This window comes from Nipponia nippon, unplaced genomic scaffold, assembly GCF_047370975.1.
Source record: "Nipponia nippon isolate SJK-2023a ecotype South Korea unplaced genomic scaffold, ASM4737097v1 scaffold_6, whole genome shotgun sequence".
Taxonomy (NCBI): Eukaryota; Metazoa; Chordata; class Aves; order Pelecaniformes; family Threskiornithidae; genus Nipponia; species Nipponia nippon.
This window is the reverse complement of record NW_028262380.1, coordinates 10,965,991-10,978,122: the sequence shown is the minus strand read 5'-3', so window position 1 is coordinate 10,978,122 and position 12,132 is coordinate 10,965,991. Positions and strand designations below refer to the sequence as shown.

General features: G+C 37.9%; 1 protein-coding gene across 8 annotated transcripts in view; it reads right to left on the bottom strand.

Moving 5' to 3' along the window:
- The window catches only part of RGS12 (regulator of G protein signaling 12), an 88,528-nt gene that overhangs the window by 46,859 nt on the left and 29,537 nt on the right, over positions 1-12,132 (bottom strand). The window contains exon 1 of one of the 8 annotated variants that reach the window (XM_087736374.1): positions 7,278-7,403. The exons of 6 other annotated variants lie outside the window; for them this stretch is intronic. In XM_087736374.1, coding sequence (XP_087592500.1) covers positions 7,278-7,310 — 33 coding nt within the window. In that variant the 5' untranslated portion in view covers positions 7,311-7,403. Of the gene's footprint in view, positions 1-2,534; positions 3,285-7,277; positions 7,404-12,132 lie in introns of those variants that run through there. One more of the 8 variants, XM_087736373.1, reaches the window with a different exon arrangement.

Below are 12,132 nucleotides of genomic sequence, written 5' to 3'. Positions count from 1 at the left end.
TAAAAGATGTTCTAGGTCTCTGTAAACTGGCAATTGCTTTAGCATATATTAGAGAGCGTAAAGTTCTGATTAAGGGAAAACATGTAAAATTTCTCTTTGTATCATCTCTCTTTGCTAGGTGGAAAAACCAGAAGGGCCCATGATGTCGTGTTCAGGATCTGCTTGCAACAAATCTAAAAGAGTGTTAGCTTACAATAATTAACAGGGAGAAAACTACTTTGTGAGCACATTTTTTTTTTCCAGAATAGAAAAAGACAACATAGCATCTTGCACCCAAAAACAGGGTAAAAAGGGAGAGAGGGCATAAAGGAGAATAATTCATAAGGCTGAAACAGCCTATATCTTTTAGCTTTCATGGTCTATAACCTGCTAGATGTGTGCACCACTGCACGAAACTAGTCTGATGACATCTTTCAGTTGACAGAAATTCTTATCCAGAAAATCCACTTAGTTCCATTTTACATGGATCAGGTCCCAGGAAACTAACTACTGTCAAAATCTCCCATAATACCATGATGCAGAAAACCCAAAAATACCCTACCCATATCCCAGACAAATAATTGAGCAAATAAATCCATGTGTACAGACTACCCAGATAACACAATACAAAAACATCCTTTTTCTTCACAAGATTTGTCATTCAAGTCAAAGTCATGCTCAAGTACTTGAGTAGAACAAAGGGAAAGATGTGGATACTGGGAGGGGTGACACATACTAGGAAATGCCAGGCCTTAGCAATAAAATGAAGCAACATGAAGTCATCTGCGCTAATAGAATGTGGGTGAATGCCTTCCTGAGTCAAAAAAAAAGACATATCTATTTCCAACTCCTTCTGAGATGCGGAGGGATAAAATCTATACGGAGGGTGAAGACGTATTCCTCTCTCCTACCCTAACAATGACCAAGTCACAGACTAAATAGAACATCTACTTCTTTCCTGGGCATCCAGAAGGATTCAGAGAAAAGGGGATTAAAAATGACCTCTCTCTGTGTCCTTTCTAAAGTACACTTTCTTCCAATACAGGCATTGGGTTTTTGCTGCATCCAAAGAATTGCCTGACTGCTGCCTTCAGAATCTGTTAGACTTACCTAGTACAATATTATATTATACACTATTTTATAAAAGCCCCTCTAATTAAGCCTTTCAGTTTGGAACAGCATACCTAGCTCCACCAACCTTCTAAACTGATTTTCTCGTATGATTTCAATATACAGAATAAGTTTGGGAAACTTGTTGTGTTCTTTAAGAGATGAAGCACTGAAGATTTACAGTCTGAATACAAATAGCCAACTTTCAAACATTCTGTCACTTGGCTCAGGGAAAGCCTATCACTCAGTCGACCGTCTGCTTGCATCTAGCTTTGTTCAAACTCCTTATTAAATCACCTAAAGCAACTTTTCCTTTTGCCAAGGAATGAATTATGAGCGGGTCCCCAGATCTTCAGTCACATTACTCCAGGACTTACATTACATACATGTATTTTTATCCTCTTAAATGCATTACAGCATTAACATTGTACAAATGCCATGAACTCCAATGATCTCTGAGAGGGAGATCACGTCTCAAAATATGGTATACACTGTTCTAACATTTTAAATAAAAAATAAAGCCACATTACTTACAAATTATTGCTAGATTTTCCTCCTAAATAAATAATCTCAAATGTACTTCTCTCCTAAATATTAGAGTAATATCATAGCATTTTTATCCTCGTTTCAAAATATTCTTGCAATTAATTTCCTGATTAGAATTCTATGAGAAGGATGCCCCTCCAGAATGCCACTTAAAGGAGGACTGTTGACATAATTTGTCTTTTCAATTCTCTACCACCAAAGAAGTGCATTTATAACAGTTAATACAAAAGTATTTAGGATGTAAGAATTCCCAAGGAAAAAAAAAATACAGTATAACTACAGTACAATAATTTTACTGAATACACTCTTCTCTGAAGGTTAAATATTTTTGTCAAATATTTGAATTTATAAAAACAACAGTAAATTATGTGACATTTGGAATTCCTTTAAGAAATAAATGTTCAACTTTTTACCCCAAGCAAAACCAACCTTATCACACATAAAACACAGTGCCTCAATGCCAAATCCATCCCTAATATTATTTTGATAAAGATAAACACAAAATATATACAGTTTTACCTAAAGATATAATATTGATATAATGGCACAGAAAGTACATACAAAATACATTGCACAGAATTAAAAATAGGCACAGATTATAAACATACTGATTTTTTAGCTTTATACATATTTGGCACAGTTCATAAATACATCTCAAAATCTGAATGTTAGTTGGTACAATAAGATTGCCTTTTCTCTGATAATAAAACCCAATGTTTCCATTTACAAAGGAATTTTAACTCCAATACTTTAAAGTAAAAAAGCTTAAAGGCTAAGCAAAAAAGCATTCTGAAGCTGATAACATTCTTCTCTAATTTCTTGCCAATAACAATAGCCTCTTCTAATTTCTCACTGCAACAATGCCTTGCCTTAGCTAAATATAATTCATTATCACTTACCCGCTCTTCGTAAGAAACAGCAGTTATTTTTCCTAACAGTACTCTTCCTAAATTCATCTTCACTTAATATGGAAAAAGCATTTCCTTAACACATCAGCTTCTCAAAGATTAAACTAAAAAATTCAACCCTGTTCCATGCCTGTACATGCCAGTAAAGTTTAAAGGCATTTCGTATGAAGTTCTATTTTACTCCCTTTATGTTACCCATAGCAACAGGCCAATGCAGGAAGCTGTGGTTCGTCAGGGATTCAGATTAGATCTCAATTATCTCTCACCAGAAAAGCTAGATCATTTTATATAAATCATGCTGATTGTATTTTATAACGTTTCCTATAACAAATCAGGAAAATAAAATGACGTTGAATTGTGTGATAGTCCTGTATTCAATAAAACAGATTTCCAAGACAGTTTTCAGAAAAACATTAGTTAATCACCCTAACATTAGTTATAGAAACATTTACATAGTAAACCACTGTTTTCAGAGGTTTACATAATGCAAGCCAGAATAAAGTAGGACCTCAAACGGTCTATTCTGCTTAACTTTTCAGTGGTTAACACTATAAATTGCATGTAAAAATCCGCAGTACAAGGAAACTTGGCATAGTTGGTTAAACCTAGGAGCAGCCCATTGTCACTGAAGACAAAATTCTCCTTTCAGAAACCAACTGATATTCTGCCCTTCCTTCCTCACTACCCAAGCCTATGCTCAACTGATGTCAAGACAGTTCTGTGCACAGCGCCTTAGGAGCAGAGAGCAAAATAGGCTACTTGTAACGTAAGAGGGAAGTGCTATTACCTTGCCTGTGACAGCAGTGTCTTCAAGAGACTGTATATGGAAAGTATAGGATTTCATGAAGTTTGCTGCTGTTCACAAGTAAATAGCGATAGTACCTAACCCATTCATTGCTGTTATTTTTTAAGCAATCAGAATACAATTTTCTGCCAAAAAGAAATACCAGAATTGCAAACGGGGAATGATTAGTGGGCATGTCGATGCTAGTGGGATGTCCTTAAAGCCAAGGTGGACTTACTAGTAGTAGCTTAGGAAAAAGGAATCTTCTCCCTTGTTCAATGCAGCATGTGGAATCTCCCACAGCCATACAGTTCCTAGGTTGTGCCCCTAACATAAAAAAACCCTATGAAGAAGGCAAATATTACTTTCAACTTACAGAGAGAGAAAATGAGGCAAAAAGAAGCTAAGAGCCTTCACTCAAGACCTCATGGTAAGACTGGCTTGCAAAAGACAGTCCAAGCCTGCACATCTTCCCATTTTTGGATTTAGGATGAAGAGACTTGGTTAACAGGAAAACTCAGTCTTCTCCATTTAATTTAGAGAGATCAGAGAAGAAATTTTAAGCTAATTGCAGATGAAAATGGAAGAAGCATACTTTAACAAACATTCCAGAGACATAAGCAAATTGCTGCAATGGACAAAGTTCATTTTATGATCGATTACTTGTTTGAATAGGCACCGCTGCACTTTTGAGTGCTGTCTTCTACAAGTATTTAATACCATGAAGAAATGCAATGGAAACAAATGGGTGGGTAGACAGGAATGAATGTGTTTTACGACTTACACCCTCCATTATTTTAGGACTTAAGAAGCAAATGCCCTATGATACCTGCACAGAAGAACAGTTTTACTATGTGTGGTTAAGTATTAAAAAATTACAATTTTATAAAGAAAAAATGCCAAACTGTTTAAATACTGCATTTTGCTTGACACTAAACCAAGTGGGATGCAGAATGTATTTTCACTGTCAATACCTTAAGCAAGCAGCGACACAAATATGCAGCTGACCAGGTGCATAACAATCCTTACACTGTAACAAGTGTAAAAGAGTAAAAAGCACAAATGGATCAGAAATACCTAGAGAACTTTCCTGTGAACAGCCTTTTGGGGTAACACAAAAAAGGAATTTTATCAATACTGTTTACTTAATGCCCAACCTAAGTCCTCTAGGAATGCCCTAGAAAGACCAAATGTACTAGCAGTGTTTTAGCAGGTGAGGATGTTACCCACAAGAACACAAGAATGATTAGGAGAAAAATAACCCCACGTGCAATGGGACGTAGCTGCAAGACTAGCAGTTCACCGGAGGAACCGTAGTGAACATTGTTAGGAACGCTGTGTGTGGGCAATGTTTTATACATTCTAGGCACTCATACTTGGCGTTACAAACCTAATAATCCCTTAGTTTAAACAGACCTTTAGAGTTGTTGATTTTATTTCATTGAACTCGGCGTTGCACGTCCACATTTTTTCCATACAGCACCGCAAATAAGCTCTGCCAATTAGACAGTACCAGTTAATGATAATGGCTATGAAATGTCATGTGACTCTGAAAGCCCTTTAAAAAAATTCATATCCCTCTACATTTTCACAGGTTATTGCAGCAGCTGCCAGATTCAAAATCTTGTGATTTTGTGTACCATATTTGTAAACCAGGCAGGCAACTCAAAGTTCAAAGGTCAAAAGCAGAAGGAACGTTAATTTGCAAAGCTATTAATGGGAAGTGTTAAAATATGACACAACAGCTTTAAAAACCTTATTCAGATATACCAAAGACAACAGTTGTAAACCCACATCCATCTGCTTAGAAGCTAAACTGTGGGAAGGGGTACAGACCCCAGATACGGTTGATCTGTTTTTCTCTTCTACCCTCCCTCCACTTCCTGCTCATATTTTCTTTTGTACATTTGTTTGCAGAGCAGAAAAAGCTGGAGAGAAAGACAGAATGACAGGAAGCCTGGATAAGTTTTAACTTGTCAAAAGATGATTAGGATTTAATAGATCCCTGACTCCTAACAGAAGAAAACCCACACAAAAAACACCAGGCAACGAGAAAGAGGCAATCCCCTGGACCAGCTCCGGGTCACACAAATTTCTAAAGTAAATTTGACACTAGCAGAATGCACCATCAAAAATCTTAAATCTCATCAATATCAAGTATTTCTTTTTTTATCTCATACTAAACAAAGTAACAACTACTTGCATGAAAGCCAGAGAAAAAATATCTGTTAAGAATATGATTTAGCTCACTGACCCTACTTACTGAAATAAAAAGCAGGAGTATCAAAAAGCCTACGCACAAATTCAGAAAAGTTTGCTATAAAATAAACTGGATTTTTTTCCTAACTCTCCGAATTTTCTACTATCTGTCCAGATATAATTCTGTCAATCATTTGTCAGCTACTCAACAATAAACAGACCCCATATGTGCTACTGATTAAAAGAGGGAAGAGTCTCTTATTTACAACATTGTGGTGTCCCTCTATCAATTTTAAAGATAAAAGTCCTTCCTATTCCAAGGTGATATTAACGAAAACTATTTTCAAGCCAAACTATTTTCAATTTGTTGGTGTATAAATAACTGAAATACAAGCCGCCTTGGAAAACATCAAGACTTCCCATACATTAAATTCAGCGACGAGACTGGATGCAAACTGCTGCGCCGAGTGCCCCCTGCTGTCGGCCTGCCCTGCTGAGACCAACGCACACGTTTTGAAATGTTAGGTGCAGGAAGATTTGCCATCCAGAAATCTACTCTGAAAACAAATATTTGGTTTTGAAAGGTGTATTGTAAACTTTGAAGAATACTTCTGTAGAGCCTGACTGTAAACGGATAATAAAAAATACACTCCTTAAAAAAATGTTTTTTAAATAATTACTATTTTTTTCCTTCTGTTGATCAACGTCTTAGGACAACTGAATTCTCTCCACTAATAAAAACATGCAGAAACAGCATAACTTGCATATCCAGACAGAAGGTGACTCGCAGCCCAAAAGTGAATTAAAATTAAATTACATATTAAGGAGGATATGATTAAGTGACAGATCACTGAAACAATATTAAGCTGCTTCTGAATTTCCTACTACTGCAGATGGAGCCTCCAAGAATCAATAGATTTTGAGGAAATCAATGTAAAACTGAGCATGAATGCTACTAATTTTTAAGTAAACAATAAACAATATATATATATCTTTCTAAGCCTTGTAATTGTTTCTTTCCCTTTTCTTTTTTAAAAACTGACAGTTTTGCTGCTATACTTGTAGCATTAAAGGCAATTATACTCTGAGATATACAGACATAAAGAATAAGACTACAATGTCAAAATCTGATAATACAGCTAGGACCTTTATTTACTATGTGTTTTCTGAGCAACAAGAAGCTAAAACTGGTCTGAAGTCTCTACACCTCAGAAATTTTGTATGCTATAAATAGTTTTCCTTTATTTTCAGTTAATTTAATAACTCATACCATCTGGATTCTGTTTTATTGGATAAAAATCCAGCTGGAAGAAAAAAATCACTTTAGCCGCACACCTTGAAAAACCACTGTAACAATTTGAAGGTAACTTGTAACTTTAACATGACATTCTTGCTTTACGGAAACATGTGCAAATATAGTGAAAATTAACAGAAAGATTTATAAAAAACTTAATTAGAGAAGTATCTGTATATCTACTAAACTCACTCAACATTTTAAAAACAATACAATGCTAAAGAGAGATTTAAAACAAGTCTATAAAAATGGTGTATTCTTAATTTCATAATAGAGCTTAAATAGAAAGTCAACTTAAATACTTATACTTACGAACTTTGTCTCTTTAAAACCTCAATGAATCCTTAGAAGCATTATTTATCATATTTCACTGCAAGATTTCTTAGCTCGGAAGACTACTCATTAAACCATATTCCTGTTTTCTGCTCGCTTTAGACAAACAAAACTTTATACTTACAGACACTTGACTATCAGTAAAAGTTTTCTCCATGTATAAATAGTTTAATAGCTCATTGTTAAGAAACAGTCCCTTCAACTTTATTATTACGTTCTGTCTGAACACATATTTACTTCTTCCAGAGTCCAGTAAAAAAATGAGGCTTCTCTCTCTGTTGCCCTATCAACACCTCTCCCATTCTCCTCCCTCCCCAGCACATTCTCCGCCCTCAATACTGGTTCTGTATCTTCCCATCAAAAGGAACAGGCAGCTTTTGAAATGGTGTTTAGGCAGGTCCTGTGTAACAATAAAGCTTCTGTAAAGACAAGAGCACGCTGCTGAGGAATCTGCTCCTGTACAATGCAGTCGGTAAGGGCCTACAGGACTCTGTCTTAAACGTCTGTCCAAACTTGTTTAAGCATTGAGTCAACATTGTTTTCTCCTCCAAAGTATTCTCTTTTTTAATACATTGCCCTTTGATGAGCATATTATCTGAATTAACTAGGTCATCAATCCCTACTAAAAATACTTAAAATACAATCTAAAAATACTTTTTAAAAAAAATTGTTAAAACTTGTAAGACAAACAGCAAATTTCTTTCAGTTTCTGGCATGTAGGTACGTGTCTCCGTATGATTACAATCACATGTATGCATATTATGCAATCTATCTCATCCTACCAAAATGCTCCGTGTTCTTTTGAGTAAGCAGGGCATTGGCATTTACAGGGATCGTGTTTCAAGTGAAACATGATTTTATAATTTTCAATACCACACCTACTCTCCAGACAGACCAGCAATATCTGTGTATTTTCAGGAAGAAATGCACACGCTTTCTGCCCAACAAATAATGCTGAAGTACCATCCGTCTGCAGTTCCTCGGTCCAGAGGGAAAGAGAGGATAGGATTTTTACTGTATTTTTACGTATCAGCAGAACAGAAGAAATGTTTTGATGATTTAGTATTGCATAAAAAGCAGTAGCTCATCTAATAGAAGCTCCACAGAACTTCACTGGACTGATAAAACCATGACGACAGTGAAAATTAAATGGTACCAACTCCTAGCCAAAATCCCAGCAGTTTAAGCATGGAGACAGGGTCAGAAGCAATTCAGGATAGCTACAGTGCTATCATTTGTGCCATAGGTATTCTGTGATTATACTCTAGAAATACAAATTCCGTTCATTCAATAAGGCCTTCATTCATTCCCTAACATTAACCAGGTCTCACGGAACAAAAATCCCTCCTTACCCCCGTTAGCAGGCGACACGACAAAAAGACATACCAGGTAAGAGGAAGAGCAGCGGAGGGAGGGCAGGAACAGAGAGGCATGAAACCAGTCACCCAGGTCCTCCTTCCCACCCGGGAATTGCACGGGGAATCTGTTTTGCAGCAGCAGCTCTAACCAGGAAAGCTGCAGGTGCCCTCTCCCTCAGAGAGCTGTAGCACAAACAGTAAGTGCTCCCTGAGCCCACGGCAGTTACACTGCGCTGGCAAATGCTGTGGTCAGCGAGCCCTCTACTTTGCAAACAAAAACAAGTTTACACCAAGTGAAAGGTAACGCAGCTTCCTTTGCCGAGAGAACAACCCAGAATCCCGCAGTTAAGGAGAAGCAACATCCATCCTTGAGTCTAAGAACATAATCAGTTGAGAACATGCGTTTATCAAACCCAGTATTAACGTTTCCAGTAGCGGCCACACACGGATGTCTACCAACGAGTAGCACAGGGTAACATATAGGACATTTCCCTGATTACATTCTCCCAGACTCCAGGTATTTTTAGTTCAGGAGATTTCCTGAACCTGGTGTGGGTTGTCTTCTTAATAATCCCCAGTGGCTCTCTTTTCCAAATACTTGTCCACTTTTCCCCCAGGACATGCAAATATCTTGCATCCACAGCACCCGGTGGCGAGGCGTCCCACAGATCGACTCACCTCCTGCATGAACAATCGTGTTCTGCTGTTTGTTTTGCTCCTGGCTCCAGCTACCTTTAATTAATGGTGCTGACTTCTTGTCCCGAAGGAGACAGTGAGCAAGTCAATCCCAACTACTTTTTCTGTGCCACCCATGATTTTGTAGTCTTGCTTACGCCTTTCTGAAACTTTTCTACTTCTAATATATCATAACATTTTTTAAATAAAGAGACCAGGTGTGGGCAAATCACAGATGTATACAATGGAATCATTATGTGGGTTTTTTCCTCTATTCTTTCCCTAATAATTCATAATGCGGGATTTTGCTTCATTGCTACTGTACTGAGCTGATGTGTTCATGCAGCTCTCTCGTGTAACTCAAAGACCTCACTCCTGAGAAGAAACAGTCAGCTCAGAGACATATATATCATTTGATATATGAAGCTAGGGCTATTTTGCCTCATTTGCATTGCTTTACATTTATCTGCATAATTTTCATCTGCCATTTTCTTGTCCAGTCATTCAGTCTTGTGAAAGCAGCCTGCTCTCATCTTCAGAGACTGCTCTTGTCCTTATTACCTTGAGCAACGTCACCTCACTGCTCACCTTCTTGGAAGGAGCCTTAAAAGGTGCTCTTGAATCAACAAGTGTAACATAAGAAACAGAAGCAAGGACCAGCCTTAAGCAGCAAATAATTCTGGGTTTCAGTAACAGATCCCAGTGCAGATCCCAGTCACGTGCCTCATGAATTAGACTCAGAAGAGCAAACGGTTTTAGTTCAAAGAGAATAACCCCAGTTTTAAAAGAACGCTAGATACCAAAGGTTACAGAGAAAGACACCCCTGAGAAGTTTCCCACCTACCAAGAGTCCCAGTTCTGCGAGCACTGACTGTTTCATCACTACTCAAGGAAACGAGAACCAAAGGAATAGAGCCAAAGCCAAGGTCTGATACCTTATATTGCTGAACTAAAGGATATGGCCCCTCTGTAGCTTCAGGTTGTTACTTTAACTTGTTCACCCTGACTGATCCTTGTAGTTCCACAAATAGGACTGCGTCAAAGACGTTGACAGCTTATGAATTCACCTGTGTCCATTTCATCACACATCTCAAGAATGGCTGTACTGGCTACTGACAAGAAGTAAGGCCTGCTGCCTGAGGATTTATGCAGAATACAAGTTCGTATCTAGTCCCTGAAAGCACATACTGTGCCTCTGGTTCTGTGACAGAAATTGGCTTGTGTTGGACAGCCAAGCCCAGAGGCAATAAGGCTGGGACAGCACTTGAGTGGCAGGGTCAGACAATGTACTGATTGCTTCCTCAGGGAGAAATTTCTCCATCCAGTGCCAACTGTCTTTGCACATATGGGGACTGAGTTCCCTATGGAATCCATCCTAGGCAACACTGTTGGTTTCTTCTCAGGCACCAAAGTATGGGATGAGTGCTGCCGTGATGAGCATTGCCATATGCACCTCACAAAGAAAGCAGAGATGAGATCCAGCTCTCAGCACATTCTCTGACTACTCTGCTTTTTACAGGCAAATTTACATGGCAAATTTCTCCAGAATCTGAAATAAAGAAAATAATCCAAAAGCAGGAGAAAACAGTAAACAGTAAAATTACCAAAGTATGGTCATTTTACCAATTGCAGTAACAGAAAACAAATCCCATTTTTCTCAGTGTCTGGAAAAAAAATCACACAGTTTAACATTCTGGATTGTATCTAGAAACAAGTATCTCCAATTCACGATGAAGAGGTTACACACAACTGTATTCATCTGTTGACCAATCAACCTTTGTCAGATACTTTACAAAACAGTGTGAAGAGCATAAGAACTTTGCATTATAAAGTCTATAAATGTAAGGAAAGCTTAAGAGCATATATTGGTAATCTTTTAAAAATTATGGTACAGTATAAAATACCAGCAAAGGCTTAACATTAATGCTAGTGCACAATCTGTGGAAAAAATAAATAAATGTATACTGCTATCATAATGTTTTCCTTCTTTAGGCAGTAACAATGGATATAACTAAGGTACCTGATAAGATCACACATGCCAAAGTAAAAGCCTGGAGAAGATCCTCTAGAGTACTCTGAAGGGAGTTTGAAATTCTTAATAGAGCAGTCTAGAGAACCAAATGTGAAAAAAATGATGCTCTTGGAAGTCTTTAAGACACACTAAGAATGATGACAGCCAAAAAAAAAGTCTAAGGGATAACACAAGCATCATCCAGAATGAGATGATGGTAACCTACAGACGTACTAGCTGTATCTGTACTAGTCAAATAAATAGCACCATAAGCTGTTGCGTAATTCCAAAGACAGACGGTGCTTTCTGGCCACTATCATACCACCAAGCTTTCCCAACCTCCTATCAATCAAGTTGGTTGCATCCAAACTGCCTGCTGGGCACAGTGATGCTAGCTGTTAGGGCTAACTTCTAAACCATGTCCAAAATTTGAGAAAATACTAGTTGGCCCAGGACGAAGCCACATAAATGACGACTCTAACAACGTGACAGTACTAATGTTGCAATCCCTTGCCTGCCCCCGTGTCCTGGAGCTGTTTCATTTACCAGCGGAGGTGTGCGGCCACTATGCAGCACAGTGGGTAAACAACTCCAGCCAGGACCGTAACAGTCAAAGGCCTGAACAGAGCAGAATGCCTGGCAGAAACCACTGGTTGCTTTCAAAGCCTTACGGATCAGCCCCATGACCACATACGCTACAGTAATTCAAGGTAAAGAAATGTTTAATGTCATGACTAACTTAAACTATTTAAAGCTATATATTACAGTTCAGCAAAAGGGTTTGAGCTATTATAGCAAGAGACTGTAAAATCAGTAAGCACACATCTTAGCTTTGCACTGTTTCAAAAGCTGACCCCTGGTGGCACGGACCAAGAAACAGGATCTGTCATTCACTGCTACTCCAGGCAGGTTCTAGCAAATGGAAAAGAGAAACA